The sequence below is a fragment of the Amyelois transitella genome, chromosome 3 (genome assembly GCF_032362555.1).
Source record: "Amyelois transitella isolate CPQ chromosome 3, ilAmyTran1.1, whole genome shotgun sequence".
NCBI lineage: Eukaryota > Metazoa > Arthropoda > Insecta > Lepidoptera > Pyralidae > Amyelois > Amyelois transitella.
Genome location: NC_083506.1, coordinates 6627180 through 6645124, shown reverse-complemented (window position 1 = coordinate 6645124; position 17945 = coordinate 6627180). Strand labels below are relative to the sequence as shown.

Here is a 17945-nt window from a genome sequence, read left to right as displayed (position 1 = left end):
CTGTTGGCTCTGTCTATCACGCAAGGGATATAGACGTGACTACATGAATGAATGAATGAATAATTTTCATACCTTTTCTTCTGTATTCCACACAAATGTGTTTTACAATAAACAAACCAGGATACAAACATGGCGGACTAGAGATGTTCACTTTCACGTTCACAACAGATTCTATGTTCGATGTTGTTCGACACTAGCATCCGTGGTTATGTTTTCGATGTGAATGAAATATTGAGAATATCACAAGTTTCTAAAGCTCACAACTAAGAAGATTAAAAGTAATATGTTTTTAAACACATTTTTATAAATATACTTTATGATAGACAATAATTTAATTAACGAAACATTAACCACTTACCGGTGAAAGGTTAGATTCAGCCTATTTTTGCTTTGGCATAGGCCACAATATGCTATAGACCACTTCATCTTTTAGTTTATTTTCGATTAATATTAGCACAGCTTCGTACAAACTCGAAAAACAACCAAAAAAAAGGTAAAAACATCACGATGATAACTTCCTACATGTAAACAAAGCGATTTAGTTTGATGGCGTCAGCAAAAGTAGTTAAAAGAGTGTAAATGTTTTGTGAGAAAGAGACAGATATATCATTGTTATTTCTGAGTCAAGTTGAACAATTACGGCATTTCCATTTGATAGATCTTCATTGATGACGGTTTAGTATACGACAAATTTCAAATTCCCCCAGTTGTCCATTGAATAATAATGAAGAGATTTTTTATCATAAACGCCTTGAAAACTTCCATTCGTTTCATACAATCGCTCATTTCGGATGAAGTCGGCAGCACGCTGCACCGGCCCACTGATATTCCTTTACTGATAATTTAAAAAATAATTAAAATCAAAGTACTTACTAAGCGGCACGCAAAGGGAGGTCACAGAAAAATTTGGTTTACGCATGAGAATTTTTACAATTAAGCAATATTTTAATAAACAAAACTACAGAAGCTCTAAAGAACCTTTCCTAATATAGCCTAAAGCCTTCCTCGATAAATGGCCTATTCAACACAAAAATAATTTTTCAAGTAGTTCCTGAAATTAGCGCGTTCAAACAAACAAACAAACTCCTCAGCTTTATAATATTAGTATAGATTTGAGAGTCAAGTAGGTACTGAGGGGGCCATGCCAAAAAAATAATCTCAATTATTACCCTTTCCTTGCCTTTTATTTAATTTTTTTATTTATTTAAACAATATGCTCGTAAAATGTACAATAGGTGGACTTCGAACCTTTGGACCAAACTGAGATGGATGTACAGTTTATTGGGTTCGTCTCGCTGATTTGTGCAAGGTTTCTTTCTTTCGCAGTTCGCATAACTTTAGCAAGGGAAATCGTCTCGTTGTAGGTATGTAGTAGCGCGTGTTCCATCGCCTCTACATACGTGCTACAGATTCGTAGTGCTTGCTGTCTACTCTCGTAGATATATACGCGTAAATCGTAGTCATAGACTTCGTACTATCTGCACTAAATAAAGGGCAGATTCCATAGGTATTGCAGTAGGGGTAATTAATGTGGATAAAATCAATATTTCGTGTTTTTGGTCATTTGTTTATTTATTTCCTAAGATGAAGCAATATAGGTTACTCTGATGTGAACAAACCTTAATTGACTAAGTAGGCAACTTCCTTAAATTGTATCAACAGGTAAGAAATTTTACAGGCATCATCAGTAGGTCCCATTGTAGGTAAGTGGTTATAATTGGACAGTATTTAAATTGTTTGGTAGGTAACGAACTATTAGTTAATACAAGATAGAAAGAAAACTTATGGGTACATGAGTGGTATAATATCAGTGTCAGATATAATGAGAATAACATCCGGTAGTCAATAAACAAATTTATCGTACTTATTTTATTGTTTGTAATAAGTTATAATATTATTTTATTGTTTGTTATAAGTTCTAATTTAACGCGAATAAAGTTGTAACATTTTCATTAAAGGAATCATTAAAAGAATGTATTTAAATTATTTACGCTAAAATAAAACAGTTTTATTTTCACTAACGTAAACAGACAACCTCTTTTCTTTTGGCAATTACTTCAAATAGTGTAAAAATGAAATCGGAAGACGCTGCTTGAAAAAGTTATAAATGGGCAAAAATGGACACTATCAATGTAATTCGCATGACCCAGATCAAATATAGGCCCAAAAATAAATAAACGTCTTCGTTACAGTTTTTACACGACTTAGCTAAGTGATTTAATAAGTAATTGTGAGTTTTTGTTTACGTATTCTTGTATTCAATACAAGACGTGACAAAATATAATGGCATTTAAAATAAATAAATCTTTATTGAACCAGAAAAAGAAGATTCACTAATAATATAAAATATGTTCTTATATACTTATACATATACACCGTCACGCCTGTTTCCCATTGGGGTATATAATAGTATGATATTAGAAATAAATTTAATAGGAAAAAATATATATCCAGTTGCATATTGAAAACTGGATATTCAGATTAGTACAATTCTCGTTTCAAAATTGGATTTTATGTAAGGAAAGACCGTTAATATTACCTTAGACAAGATATTGGCCGTACAGTTTAGTTACCTTTACAAGTAACATATTTGTATCTACTTGCCTCACAGCGTTATAATTTCAAGAGTTACGGATGTCTTTAGTTTTAAACTACTTATACACATAAAGTAGGTACCTATGCCCGCCATAAAGTCATCATAACTTTGCGAGCGTTTCACTAGTTTCATCACCAAATACCAAAATATTTACATAAATTGCTTATTAACTTCAGAGTAATAATATAGTTATTTTATTTTAAAAAATATGAACTGATAGGTTTTACACGAAATTAAAAAAAAACGCTTATGTATGGGAAAGTTGTACATAAATGTTGTAAATCTTATATTTATTATCATGATTGTCAGGCTAAAATTACCCTGCTTTAATTAAGAAATGTCCAAAAGTTTAAAATTGGTTCAAGAATAGGAATTTTCTAATATAAAACGTACTTAAATGGGATTTAGTTACAGTAACAGATTTGAGACTACTTAGTTACATTAATATTTAAAATGAAAATATATCTAGGTACTATTTTGTGCAATAAACTAAAAATCTATCACAGTTATTTTGCAAAAATATCGAACTGTTGTCCAAATAACTGTAAAATCAATAAACACAATATCTTCATAAAATAAAAAAAGGTACATACCTAATGTTTAACAAATCTTAGGCCTTTTAGGTATTTTAGCTCGTAACTTGAATAATTGGTATTGAAATATTTCATCCAATTTTTAAAATAATATAACAATTAAGAATGTATAATTATATAATATACAATTTTAGATATATTCGTTCTAAGATCGTACGTATGTGCTGTATATTCGTAATGAATGCCACTGGCCGATTACCGATTTGATCATATCAATATATGTTATCTATACGAAATCATTAAGAAAATCTATGTTAACATTAAATTTTTTGTACATTTAAAAGTTTTGAAATTAAAAGTGTTAAAATGTGATACTTTGAAGCAAAAAATGTGATTGCACAACTTTACACAGCTTTAGCCACCACGCACATTGTAATACATGTAGGATGTGCGTGGTGGCTATTAAATACAGTCTGTTAAGAACATAGTGCGCAGATATTGATTGAAAAAAGCAACAACAAAAGTGGTTCCAATCTTGGAGTTTTAGTTGCCTTAATTTTTCACATCGTGGATAGATATAAATTTAATCCTACTGAACTGTAGTTGCATAATAAAATACCAAGATGTTTGATGTAAAAAGCTTAAAGCATTTCAGTCAATAGATATGCTACGCACCAGGTTTTGTAAAACAATATTATTAAAATCTTCTACAAGAGTCACATCGTATGGTAATTTTCAGCAGCTTAAGATAAAGAACTAGTGTGTGTGTACATGTCTTAATTAAACTGTTTTAAAAATTGGGTGCCGTAAAAACCTGTTTCAAAGCAAGAATATAAAAATTTACTAATTAAGCGTAGTAAATACTTGTAAATATTTTAATCTACAGCCACTTCTATTTTCGAGTCTTTGGTCATTATTAAATATTTATACATAACTTACAATATATGAGTGAAATCAATGACACTTAGATTAACCACAATATTCATAAATCGTTGTTCGACAGTTTTATTGGAGTTGCACAAGACACACTTTATTAAAACTATTCAATCACTCTAAAATGATTGCTTTTTTCGCTTTATAAGCACCTATCTAAAACAGCAGCTTCTTTTTTATATTTATTTGTATTAAAGAAATGTGAGAAAAAAACTAAATTTGCCGCATTGCGTGTAGATTTCATTTTAAATCCATAACAACTAAAACCTTGGCTCAGTTCACACCGAGGTGAGACGCGTGCAATTTCGATAGTTAAATATCGTTATAACCTACACGATAATGAGGCCATGAGGCGCAATGGATATCGACTAAGTAGATAAAGTTAAGTGTAGATAAAGTTAAGTTTTAAATCATCCATGGCAGTGTCGTCGTGTTTCATCACCTCTCCGTGTGAACTGACCTTTATAATCAATTACACAATTGTCGATTGTTAGGACCGTATGATATATTGCGTAGGGAATAAAGTTACTATATAAATTATTTTTAGCTTATTCACAGCACATCCGTTATTTAACATAAAGAATTTTGGAGATACGCTTGTTTTACTGCACTCGAAGCAGAGGATTTATAAACAGTTTTAAAACTTATCCTATTTGATACACTGTATAGTTCGTACTTTTTTAGACATCGGGATGTAATAGATGCAGATCTACGGCGACGACGTCCCGCCTCTGCGCGCGCACAATCCGCGGCGCATGCGCATGCGGCACGTCGCCGAGGAGAGCCGCGTCCTCGGCCAGCGAGTCCCCGGAGCCGTACCCCCGCTCCTCGTTCGCGTCGCCCTCGCACCACGACGCGGACCCTGAACTGCCGGACGCACCCGCCTCCGCCTCGGTTTCCACATCCACGGAACAACTCGCACAAACCTCTGCAATTTATATTATGCGTTAGCAACATCGTAGAAGTCATCATCTTTGTGATGAGATTAAGGAACGAATTGAATTTTAAATTGTCTTCGTGTGTTGTATAAATAAATTATGATAAATAAGTATGTACTCATATATTTTTTATTGTCACCGACCGACCCTTATGCTATTTAAATACCTTGCATAGGTATTTAAATAGCATAAGGTTCGGTATCTTATACAATTATTTTTGGTTAAAAGCTAGTAATTTTTGGTAATAAGGTATGTGTAAGAAAACGTATGTACCGAAGTATAAAATATAAATTTTCTTAGAGTTATGCATGCGATCAATAGAAAATGAATTACCCGAAACTACTTATAATTTTATTTCTTGTTGAATCCTTTACTTAAGTAGGTACCTTTCTCATTGATTAATTAAATTTATTTGAAGTGTAGTGTAAAATATATCTACCTAGCAATTAGTATTTGTTCAGTTATATTTTTGGTGAAATTGGTACATTTATTTAATATTAAAAACCTATGTTGGTGTTTATAATATTATCTACGGTATTCAAAACTACGCCACAGCAACATGCTTAAAATATTTAAAAAATGTGTTTTAAATGACATAAGTAACAAACAAAATTATGACTTCGTTGCTTTTAAAGAAGTCAATAATTGTGTAATAATAACGCAACAGAAAGTTATAAATTTACCAAATTGGTACAACTGTAATTAAAAATAAAACATTCTTGGTTCAATAATAGTTGACAAAACTATTAACAATATAATATAATGTATGATTTCTATTATTTTTTTATCGTGCTTGTTTACTATCTAATAAAATAAGTAGAAATGTTTAAAATATAAATATCAGAAGGTGTCTAAATACAACATTTTCAAGTAGGTACATTCATCGGGAAGGAGACATAGGAATGGGAAAATAGAAATTCTATTGTACACATTCCACACATCGAAAGGGGAAGGGTAAGGACTCACGCAGCCGGTGGCGGCCATATAGAATGGGGCTCTCCCAAGTTGTCGGTCAGAGAGAGGTCGACGACGAATAATCTTCATAAGATGCTGCAATTTTGTAATATTCTCATATTTATACCTATGGCAACGACGTGCAATTGGTTAAATTAGCATTAAGAAACAATACCAAAAGGAATTTAATATAAATCTCGTGGTTTTTAATTAGAAAAAAAAACCTAAATGAATATGTTTCAATTTTATCTAAGCGTGCTTATGTGAGTTTTCTTTAAAAAAAAAGTGGAATTCAATGAATAGTCAGCGTATTCAGAAGTGTATAAACAGCCGAGCTCCTATCGATCGTGTTAGCACATTCAGGAATGATGAGAGTTATTCGATGTAGGGGTCTGAAAAATTGGTTTTCCCTATTTACGATTGCCTAGTTTAGGAGTTCCGCTGTTTTAACGCTCTGCACGGATAATTAAATTTATTTTGCATTGTTCTGCGTATCTTGTAGTAAATGCTATCTTTAATGCAGAAAAAAAATGTAGAAGGTATAATGATGTTAATTTATAATATCCTTAGGAATTATTTTGGAAAACGGGTTACAAACTTGTGTTATTATTATATTATTTATATGCAGCGCTTTTAATGGATATATTATTATACCGACCTGAACTATCTGTTACAAGCCTTGGAGGTGTATCCTCTCGGTCCGTGGGCACGACTATTACCACTTCATCTTCTCTTGGAGATTCACCATTCCTACTTGATGACGTCCTGAAACATGCGAGTGTAATGTATCGATGTTTGGACAAAAATTTATAATATTGCTATTCGAAATCTCAAGTGCCCTCGAAAATTGATAATGGAATCCTCAGAAAGTAAGTGTTAATTAGTCAAATCCCTTGAAATACTCGAGTCGAGTGAGGAGGCCTTGCGCCAGATTAGAATTAGTAACTAATGACATTTCAGAAAGTACACTTAGGTATGTCGTAGGTACTTAAATTGTCTGAATTAAAATTGAAATGAGATTATTGTTATTTTATACCATAATAAAATAAGGTCTAAGTACATTGCAACACTATAGGTACCTAGGCTGGCGCTGACCATGTTGAACCTGACCCGTCCCACCCTCGGTTGCCTTATTAATCATATATAACATCCATTGGATTTTATTTTGAGAAAAACATATTGTGTATAGAAACTCACTTAACGATGACTTTTTTCCTCATGAACCTGGTACCCAGATCTGAGTAACCTCTATTCATAGGCCGTTTGTGCGGCAGGGACGGGGCGGACGCCGGTGCTGGAGGCTCGAAGCTGCGCGACACCGGCGAGTTGGGCTCCGAGCATTGCTTGTCGGTCAGCGCCGCTCGTCCCCGCAACGTCAGCGTCGCCCCCTCATTAGAAGAGCCCCCTTCTCCGCCGTTCGTCCCACTTGCTATTCTACGTGCTCCCTGTCTATCCTCCTCGTACAATTCTAATAAATGATCCAACTTACTTTCTATATCATCTACCTGGAAGACAATAGTTATTGTTACGAATTATCTAACTGAAAACATAAAAAGTAACAAACAATACATTACAATGTTCATCAATTTCTTGAATTTATCTTATTAGAAATATTTAACATACATATATGTACATATAATCACGTGTATATCCCTTGTGAGGATGACAGAGAGCCAACAGTCTATAAAAAGACGGCAACGCAACGTTCAGCTTTAGTGCCTTGTTGTAGAATGAAACCCCTCCGGGAAAGAGGCGTGATTTTATGTATGTATGTATAGAATTGAAATTCAAATAGTGACAGGGCAGCCCATCGCTTACAAGAATAATCCCAAGTTTTTTAACCGTTCCTTTAGTTCCTGAGTTCCACAAGTAAGGGATGGAGTGCTCCTGTCTTATCAAAGTGCCTGAAACTACATGGCACATGGTACTTAACTATAATAAATTATCGTATTAATTAATTGAAAACCTAGAAACTTACTTGTCTTTCAATTTTAACTACTCTGGAAGCAAGACTGATTTTGGATGCATATACATCTTTAGCTTTCGATCCTTGTTTCCCAAGTATTTGGTCTAACCTGTGAGTATAAAATTTAATAATTAGTTTCGGTATATTAAATTCAAATTTTAATAAAAAACGATTAAATTACTGATTGCTAAATTCACTATATTGATGATATGATATTTCGACATTACGATTTTCTATTTCTATACTGAAAAGTTAAACAAAAATATCGATTCTAATAACATTAATTGTTTATTTTCAGTGCACATAAATAACACAAGAAAGCAGTCTGGAACATGCAGAAAACACGGAAACAATGGATATGGCTTTCAAAATAAAGCATGCTTGTTTGCTTTGTTTGAAGTTACAGCTATTAATTTAGTTGTAAGTGTAGCACCAACCTACGCTAAACGTTATTGTTCTGACTAATAGTTTAGCCTATAGTAGTAGGATTTATGTGTTTTTAATTATTTGGTTACCTTTTTTAATGTTCGATTAATTAGTGGAAGGTATCCATGCATAATATGACAGCCATTATTATAGTTAATAGATACTTATCTATTGAGTAGAATCATAAAAATGCATGTTTTCAATATTAAAGACACTAATCTGGTGCATTCAAAATTCGTGTTAACTAAGGCGTTTACTCTATATTTAAATTATAAATATAATATATGACATTAAATGTGTAAGAAAGAATTATTGAAATTTGAAAAGGATATAATTTAACAGCGACTGTTTAAACACTTGGCAAACTTTATAACAATTTCAATTCAATAAAGAAAATTATGTTTATTAACAAAATTATGTTCGATTCGTAGTAGCATTTACGTACATTATTAAGTTAGATATGGTTTAAAAAAAACTAACCAAATCTACAAATAGGTATAATTATATGTAATATTCAAGTGTATAGACAGACGGAGAAAAGTCATTAAATGTATTAACACATCAATAACTTGCGTGATGAGCATGCTTAATCATTTTAATCAATGAGAGTATGCAAACATCATATTTACTTAGTTTTCAATAAACTTTTTTTATTAATGATTGAGTGAGTACCTATAATTTTATTGTAAAGCGCAGGTAGTGGTTTTTTCTACGATGTTTACATAATATCATGATTATTATATAATTATAATGCTATAGGTAGGTACTTTTACAAGACACAAATTATCATCAGAACAGTCGGATCAAAATAAAATATTTGTGTAATTTTATTTTAATCTCTGATGTTTGTCATGACTACTCCGTTGATATTCAGTTTACCTCACAGATTTATTGTGTACACTAATATGATGAAGTTTGCATTTATGAACCATGCATGGATTGAAAAAAAATTGGTATGTGCACAGCGATGCAATTGTATCGAATAAGAGATGAGATAATGTGATGATAATAATATGTACCGAATGGTTGATCTAAAAACGAACGAATACGATTGTATACATTTGTATCTTTTTAAGAATCTTGGGACGAGGTTTTCCTTGACAAATTGTGTAACTAAGATTATTGACTTGTTTAAAACCTGTTAACCCCATAGAAAATATAAATTTTTATTATTGACTATGATTAACCACATTGCTAGGTATGCTTATTGTTTTTTTTTATTAAATTTGGAGAGAATATCTATTTGTACCCTTAACAAAATAAGTCTTTTTCTTCCTCCTGACTTAAGTCTCGGTTGCGCCCTCACCACTCTGGTGAGGCGTATGTCTTTGGCCATGGATTCTAGATTGGGTGAATTAGCTTTTTACATGGAGCGACTACCGTCTGACCTCCGCATTTTTTGCAGAGGAATAACCCGCATTGTTGCCGGAATGTGCAGGTTTCCTTACGATGTTTTCCCAATTTTTAGTTTTAATCTACTTATCTAAAACAATCACAAAGAAGTATTTGGCTTGATGAAACTTGAATGGGTACCTATATGTAATAAATATCATGAGTATATGTAAGTCATTTGATTAGGTTTTAATATTTTTATTGCCACCTGTTGATGCCACTTTACTGAACTTCCGATTATCATACTATGACACAATATGTGTATTGATGACACTAGCGCGTGTATTGTTCGTGACTCTATGAGGTTTACCAAGGTCGAGTATGTAACGGCGATGTGAGAAAGCGCGCGCGGTGCGGAAAAGGGCAAGAGGTGGCAGCCCTTCACCTCCAACCTCACCTGTATTGCAGGTTCTTGGTTCTGTTTAGAAGATCAGCGTGCCCTGATGAATATTGCTCTATCACATCTTTCACGTCGTATGGTTTCAACGCTTCTCTAAATCTCTTGCGCGCGACAAAATACTTGAGCTACACGAAAATAAAAGATAAGGAAAGATTTATCAGGATGGCATCCATTAATATTGTATGTTAAATAATCTGTGTCACTATCTGCAGTAAAAAAGTTGTCTTTTTAGTACAATGTGAATGCCAATACCGGTGGGATTAATTGGAGTCAAAGATAAACCCTATCTATTTATAAGTAAGGAGGAAGTAAATTAGTTGATATTATCGCACAGTGCTCCATAAACCCATGCAAATAAAACATTCTTATTAAGTAGATATGGCAATTTGAAACCGAGAACTAATGACTGGGGGATACAGTGTAAATTCACCTGAAAAATTGTTGCAATAGTTTTTTAAATTTTTTGTAGCTGTAATTGATCTTAATAAGGTTTTTTTTTCAAGTGAATTATACAGTGCTGTCACATTGCAATACAAATGACGAATAGCATTGCACACATACTAACTACGCAAAGGGGTAGATTAAGTAGATGGCGATTCTACAAAATATATCACATTGCAGTACAAAATAGGTAGGTACAGTCCAGACGAGAGGAAAGAATAAAGAACGTAGATTGGAGTGCAAGGTGTACATAAGATCATTGATTAACTACTACCTAGTCTGGACGTTTTTCACTCGGCCCAGCAGATCCACGTGGCCGGCTGAGTATTGCTCAATTACATCCTTAACGTCGTACGGCTTTAGAGCTTCTTTAAACTTACGTCGAGCCACAAAATACTTCATCTGTCAGAATGTTACAATAAATAAGAACGTTTAATTTTATTCATTCTCCAAAATCATGTGAATTTAATTCCAGTTACGAAGTTTACAGTTAAACTGAATAATTTTTAAAGTGAATATCTTTTTATAGTGACATTCATCTTACAACTTTGTTGTTAAAGATTTTTTTTTATTGTAATTTTGTCTTGTTAGATGTTTAATGTTAATTGGATATAAGTTATTTAAATATTTTTGGTAATAGATGACATACGAGTATATCCCAAATTGAACCAATTTAGATGAAATTGAAAAAGTTTTTTACGAAAATTAGATATAATAAATTTGATACGATGCTCGTAGCGTCTGATCAATTTTTTCTTTAAAAGTCCACACATCAATCTATAAAATTAATGTTTGTATGCGAATATTAATTAAGTATACAAAATCTAAGTCATATTTTGTTAGTTCTTATAATTTTTTTAAGAGTGATGATATCTTTGTATTGCGGTAAAAAACTTTGTACAAAAAATACATTTGTTGTTCCTGATTTACGAGAATAACGTGTTATAAAAAGTTTTTGTGTGGTCTCGAATGTCTTTATAATTCATTTAGCCAGTAGTCATCCCTATTATTTATATATATGTAATAAGTTGCGCCTGAAGTTCGTTTCTGTCACATTGTACGTTCTAAGTATCTAAGCACGTTAAGGAAATTCAAGATTTCAACATATTTTGTCATTCTTCAAGTCATTATTCTCTGATATAAGACAAAATATCATACTGGAGCATTAAATTTAGTTTTTTATCCTATATCAATATTACTCACAATATTAATGTTTCTCCTTACCTAAAATTCAATCTTTGAAATGCCGTAGTGCAGTGAACTAAAATATTTACAATACGTTAGATCTTTCTTTCAAAGTACTGCTTGTTTCTGCTTCGTTGAATTTAATATGTTTTAGTAAAACATTGAGTCTTAATTCACTGTAAGTTCGCATAAAATATTTCAAAAAATTTCGTTTACCTGCTTGAAAATAGTCAAACAAATCTACATACCTAATCACGTATATATCCCCCGCGGGGTAGATACATCCAACATTCTCGAAAATGCTCAAAAGCCACGTTCAGCCGTTTGGCTAAATTATGGAATCGAGATTCAAATAGTGACAGATTGTCAGGCAATCGCCCACTAGAAGAATCCGAAGTTTATTAGCCATTCCTTTAGTTGCCAACTACAACATCCATGGGAAAGATATGGAGTGGTTCTTTTCTAGAATGCCGGGAACCACACTGCTTTGAAAGTAGTCAAAATTTTTAAAATTGTAGTATCTAGTTATTAAGTCTTAAACTTAGACTTTGAAAACGCCAGCTAATTTCATCTAGCAAACTTAATTACTACACCTTAACATTACTTTTATTTAAACAAATACTTTAATACCTACCTACATTTAAGTGTAAGTTAATTACAAAACCTGGTTTTACAATGTATTTAAAATCTGTACTCTTAGGACGTACCCCAGTCAATGATTAGGTATTTTATTAAGTACTCGTATAGATTGATTTTGTATTAAATTCAGAAAGATTTAATTAACAAAAGGGAGGTTTATGGTAAATAGAAAATAGAATAATAACGTACCTTTCTTATAAATCGAATGGCGGCTTTGTGTCGAGGCGTAAGTGTCACGCAGCGCGGTTCGTCATCTTCGTCTGTTGAAAATGAAATAACAATTATTTTTATCATGTGCTTTCAAAACATAATTAGGTACAGTTCGTTTTATAACCGTGTTACTTCTTAGGTCCAACCTAACACGCAGAGATGAGAGAGAGAGAGTAATTTTACTTAAGTTCTAATATTTTAATATCTATCATGATTTTATTAACACTAAGAATCTAGGATTTAATTTAAGATTCAGAAAAAGTTTAAAAAATATCAAGTGCATCGTAACATTAAAAAAATTAGGCCATCTAATTTTCCGAAAAGCCCAGAATTACTTTCTTAGTTCATATATTTCCATTGTTATGTGTATGTCGGAACGGGATTCAGAACATCAAGTCTGTGCAAACAAAATCTATCTTGCGCAAGTTTTATTTACTTTTTGTTTTGGTTTGTTGGTTTTATGTCACACGGCCTTGTCGAAAACTTTTGTATTTACTTACACTAAAATTGTTGCATTTACTATTATTACTAACATTCTTTACTTTTCATTTCCAGTAACAAAGTTATTGTGATCATTGGTGATTTACATGGATATACATAAACTAATACATAGAAAACGAAATAATATAGCCCTGTTTTATTCAGATTTCTACGGTGCATAATAATCGTTTACAACATCGGTAACAAAATCGATTTGTTTACGTATTATATACAAAACTACTTTTTTTTTAATTATTTAAATATTTGCTTATGAAAATATATTTATACATAAGACTAAAGCTGAAAATACTATTTAATAAGAACTTACCTTCTAAGGAAAAAATCGAGTAAGGATATGAACTTAAAAATATATTTAATTTTGTATTTTTACTAAGTTTTTTATGCTATTTTTATTGGATTTATGATTTTTTTAGATTGTTGTGACAACCACATTACTATTTATATTAGTAAATACATATGTGGAAAGGGCAATCACATGTTCAATTGGAACTCCTAATTTTATATAGGAATTCCTTATTTTATTTATCTCATATAAATGTAGGTACTATCATTGAAATGTTATATAACTTAATTCGTAACCATCATTTCGCCTACCGCTGTCATGAACAGTATCGTCTTTTAAATTTGCAAAGCGTTTAAAATAATTCCATTGCAGCATTACAGTAAGTGTTCGGGCGTGTTTTTTCCAAGCGAGCTATTAATGATTGCATGGAAAAGGGGGTTGAGCGTGCCGCATGCTACTTTCAAAGGAATTACGATAATTCTATTGATTTACTATCATTCTAACTGTTAATGATGACAAGGGAGCGATTGTTGACCTACAAAATAAATATTTCGATAATTCTAGTTTACATTCGGGTGGACAATAGACCTTCATTATGAAATTGAACTTGTTGATTATTCAAAATTTATTGATGAAAGAATTATCCTTAGACATAAACAGAATTAAATAATTTAAAGGAAAGGAAGTGTTAAGGCATTGGGATATATGAACAATATGTATGTGAATTGAAAAGGTCGATCTTATGATACATATCAAATAAAGAGGATTTTTAAGACATTCTTCTTCCTCCTGGCTTTTAGACCCGGTTGCATCCTCACCTTACTGGAGAGGAGCCCGGGGTATGTCTCTGACCATGGAGCCTGGATTGGGGGATTCAGGTTTTTACACGAAGTGACTCCCATCTGACCTCCGCAACCTTGACAGGTAAACCTAACCCGAATTGGATCCATGGTTATACATATAGTTGCCTGAATATGCAGGTTTCCTGACGATGTTTTCCCTCACCGTAATAAAATATTAAAGAGCATCGGTTAGTATTAAAACTAATGTATATAACTTTGAAAAGACTCGTTGGTACATGGCCGAGGTGGGATTTGAACTTGTGCCTTTCTGCACATCACGCATTTAAACCGGGCCACCGACACTCTCGGAAGATTATTTTTTTTGTACAACAAAATAAAAGTAGAAATTACTTGTTTAAAGTAAGTGTAAGTGTGCCGGAAATTTTGTTAAAATTACAATGATAATGAATCACAATACACAAAGGTTCAACGACATTTTCTTTTTTCCATTGATCGCTTGAGGCAACAGTTCCTTGCTATTATATACAAACGACGTCACTACATTGTGCAATATCGATCGTCTTTATCAATAGAGAACTTTGCTAAGTAGAGACAACAGACTAGTCGTCCCAACTGTGCATATTGGACAATTCGGTTATCCTTTTGGTAACATTTCCTTGTTATTACTATTACTCGGAATCAACATTCGTAGAATTTATTCAAGTAAGTATATTTTATCAACGCGCTTTTTTTTCCGAATTTCACTGAATAGAACATAGAACTTCTTTTTTTAAGTTCGCGTGACTTTTCTCTTTGGTCGCTTTTTACAGCAATCGTAGAAAATGGGTGAGTCGGCTTATTCTACTTTGCCAGAAACCATAATATTCTAGTCAGCGTATGACCGAACCTAAGTTATAATTCAATACAATTTGAAAGTAAAACATTACTTCTTTTTTACTATAACTAAAGCTCTTTTAAACTTAATAGTGACCTTCAGGATAGCTTTCTCGGAAATTGCATATGTTTCAACTTTCCAATGAAAAAGCGTGTAATATTTTAATACTCTTTATTTGTGTATGGGGATACGAACGCAAAAAAATATTTTAAAACTCGATTTTTGGATGTTAATATAATTTTAGTATACCTAATTTTTTTTGATAACTAATTCGTATATGTCCCTAATTCTTGCGGAAAATTTCCTTGAAAAGAGTACATTTCATCGTCAAATGTAACCCAAAAAGAATTATAAAAATCTTGTACTTAACCGTTTTGTGTTAACATATTATCAAACACATGACACCACGATATCTCTACGAACTAATCAACTACAATCTAACCACAAACATAAATGAAATTTTCGTACCGACCGTAATAATATGATATTTCATTCATCTAGTTTGAACTAACAATGCTAGTGCAACGTACTCCTAAAACTCATTAGAAACATTTGCACATTCATTTGTTAGTTAGTTTTCGATAATTATACATGTGATTCTAAGTGCAGCATGTGTTAAAACATTTAGTAGGTTAGTATTGACTAAAGCTGGATGTTAAGTTTGAAGATTTATTATTTCAAAATGTTAGTATGGGATATGGTAATGATATCTATACAAAACACTTTTACACACACAGACACCTAATGACAATAGGTATTCTAATCGAAAGCGATAGTAAGAGCATATTAATAGACGAACAGATTTGTCTAGAACTGAAAGACATCTATTGGTAGAGACTGGTTGATCACATATAGGCCAGCTTTACTTCTTACCGTCGGAGTTTTTCTTGGAGAGCGCCGTTTCTGCCACAGAGTCCTCGCTGTAGGAGTTGCCGTGCCTGGGGCGCCCAGTGCGGCCGTTCGTCGCGCCTGCCAACCCATACACACGCTCACTTCAACACCATGTGCATGCCCAATTTATGCTCGCTTTACATTCCAACCAGTTTTCAGCATACAAAAATTTTTTGGGATATTTCAAAAGTTATGAAAATTTCTCATTCTCTTTTGAAAAAATGTGGATATATTCCACTCAACGATGGTAATAAAAATAAGAAATGGGACAAGGAAACTTTTAGTACCCAGATTAGGAAATTATGAACATCAATGAAAATTTGTAACAGTTATTGTTGTTAACGGGTATTTTATATGCAGTATTTTTCATTCAATGAAGAAGATTTTCAAATATGGAAGATGTGATCATAGTCACTAAAAACAGTGCTCTATTAAATATCCATAATTTCATCCCATTAATTTTCGAAAATATAACTCATGTGTACATATACATAGTTACATTATTGGTCTATGAATATTTAAATAAGATGGAGAGGTATTCCCGCGTGTAACATTTTCGGAAATAGAATCGTATATAAAACATTTGACTCGGGGTTCACCCAAATCACGAGCATGAATCCGGCTGTCTGCCTGTCAGTCCGTTGTTTTTGTAATGTAAATGCGTTGAATCTGTGATTGACGAAAATAGCCTTGAATTCTATTGTGTCGGCACTCCGCAGACATTAAAATTCATTTAGCCATCTATACTTATGCGTTAACAGTAATAATACCAGGAAACACATGGGATTATCTTATTGATACACTGCAATTTCCAAACTAATATTATAAAAGTGCAAGTAAGATTTTATAATTGTTTAATACTTCACGGTTTAGCTGAATGCTAGTGACCCGATAAAGTGATTAACTCATACTTGTCATACTATACCCGAACAGACACGTGAGCAAAGCAATTTTATAATGATCACATGTATATGAAGAAAAACGGCTATGACGTGAGATATGAAATAACGATTTTCCAAAAGAATAAACATACAAGCACGAGATTTTAATATAAACCTGGTATCACGAAGTGGATGATGAATTGTTTTATTATCAATTAAATAGATATATTACGACTTGACCTATCTACCGAAAAAGTATCACTTAATCATATCTAAGTCCTGCTGCTTCCAAATACCCATAAGCTCGCCAGGACACCGAATTGACAATGGAGATTTAAAGTAAATTTTCCTTCCTCCACACGAACCTAATCCATATCTTTGGGGAAATCATGTTCCCTATCTGTAGTATTTTACTGCTTCGTAGCTTTGACTGCATTGAAGGAACTCCTAAATAATGAGGTCAATGCAGCGGTTGCCATTTAATGTCTCAACAAACTATCGATCGGTTTGTTTTCTCTTTCTAACTTATATGCAAACGTTCTTCACGAATATCGTTTTCCTAATGTCTTTAATTTTACGATCGTAAATATTCCATAACGACCAATAAAATTCTTAAAATACCCCATGCCTATTTAATAAAATAAATGTTATGAAAAATTACAAGTACCTCTTCAGATAAAATAAGGTGATAAGCGTTATTAGCAAGTGCTCTGAAAGTTACGCCTTATCTGGTAAGATAGGTGAAATAATATAAAAAGTTTCTCTATTCATTAATTAAAGTGTATATTTATAGAATTATTACAAAAAACGTGATAGTTTTTTACCTTTCAGCGCATTGAACTTCATTATATATTAGCATTAATATAATTTTCTCTAGCCACGAAAAAGTTCTATATTAATATTCATAACAAAAAAACTGCCTACAGTTCTAACGCAGAGAAAGGTTCCTTTCATTTATATAGGTATTTGTTGCATTAAATTTTTGTGCACATAAGTAACAAAACGTTGGGCTAATGCTACGTCGTAGCTAGAGTCAAATCGTTTTCGTAGCCGGCGTCTACGGCGTAGACTTTGCCACGAATACTTATAAAATAACTAT

The 17945-nt window shown here is 32.5% G+C and overlaps 1 protein-coding gene across 5 annotated transcripts in view; it reads right to left on the bottom strand.

Moving 5' to 3' along the window:
• Positions 1 to 2289: 2289 nt before the first annotated feature.
• The window catches only part of LOC106135516 (potassium voltage-gated channel subfamily KQT member 1), a 38502-nt gene continuing 22846 nt past the window's right edge, over positions 2290 to 17945 (bottom strand). For 2 of the 5 annotated variants that reach the window (XM_060950933.1, XM_013335849.2), the window contains 7 exons: positions 15948 to 16043; positions 12593 to 12663; positions 10854 to 10981; positions 7933 to 8029; positions 7152 to 7459; positions 6613 to 6719; positions 2290 to 4990 (listed from right to left, as the gene is read on the bottom strand). In XM_060950933.1, the coding sequence (XP_060806916.1) occupies positions 4743 to 4990; positions 6613 to 6719; positions 7152 to 7459; positions 7933 to 8029; positions 10854 to 10981; positions 12593 to 12663; positions 15948 to 16043 (1055 nt within the window). In that variant the 3' untranslated portion in view covers positions 2290 to 4742. Of the gene's footprint in view, positions 4991 to 6612; positions 6720 to 7151; positions 7460 to 7932; positions 8030 to 10135; positions 10264 to 10853; positions 10982 to 12592; positions 12664 to 15947; positions 16044 to 17945 lie in introns of all 5 variants that reach the window. The other 3 variants (XM_013335851.2, XM_060950936.1, XM_060950938.1) reach the window with 3 other exon arrangements.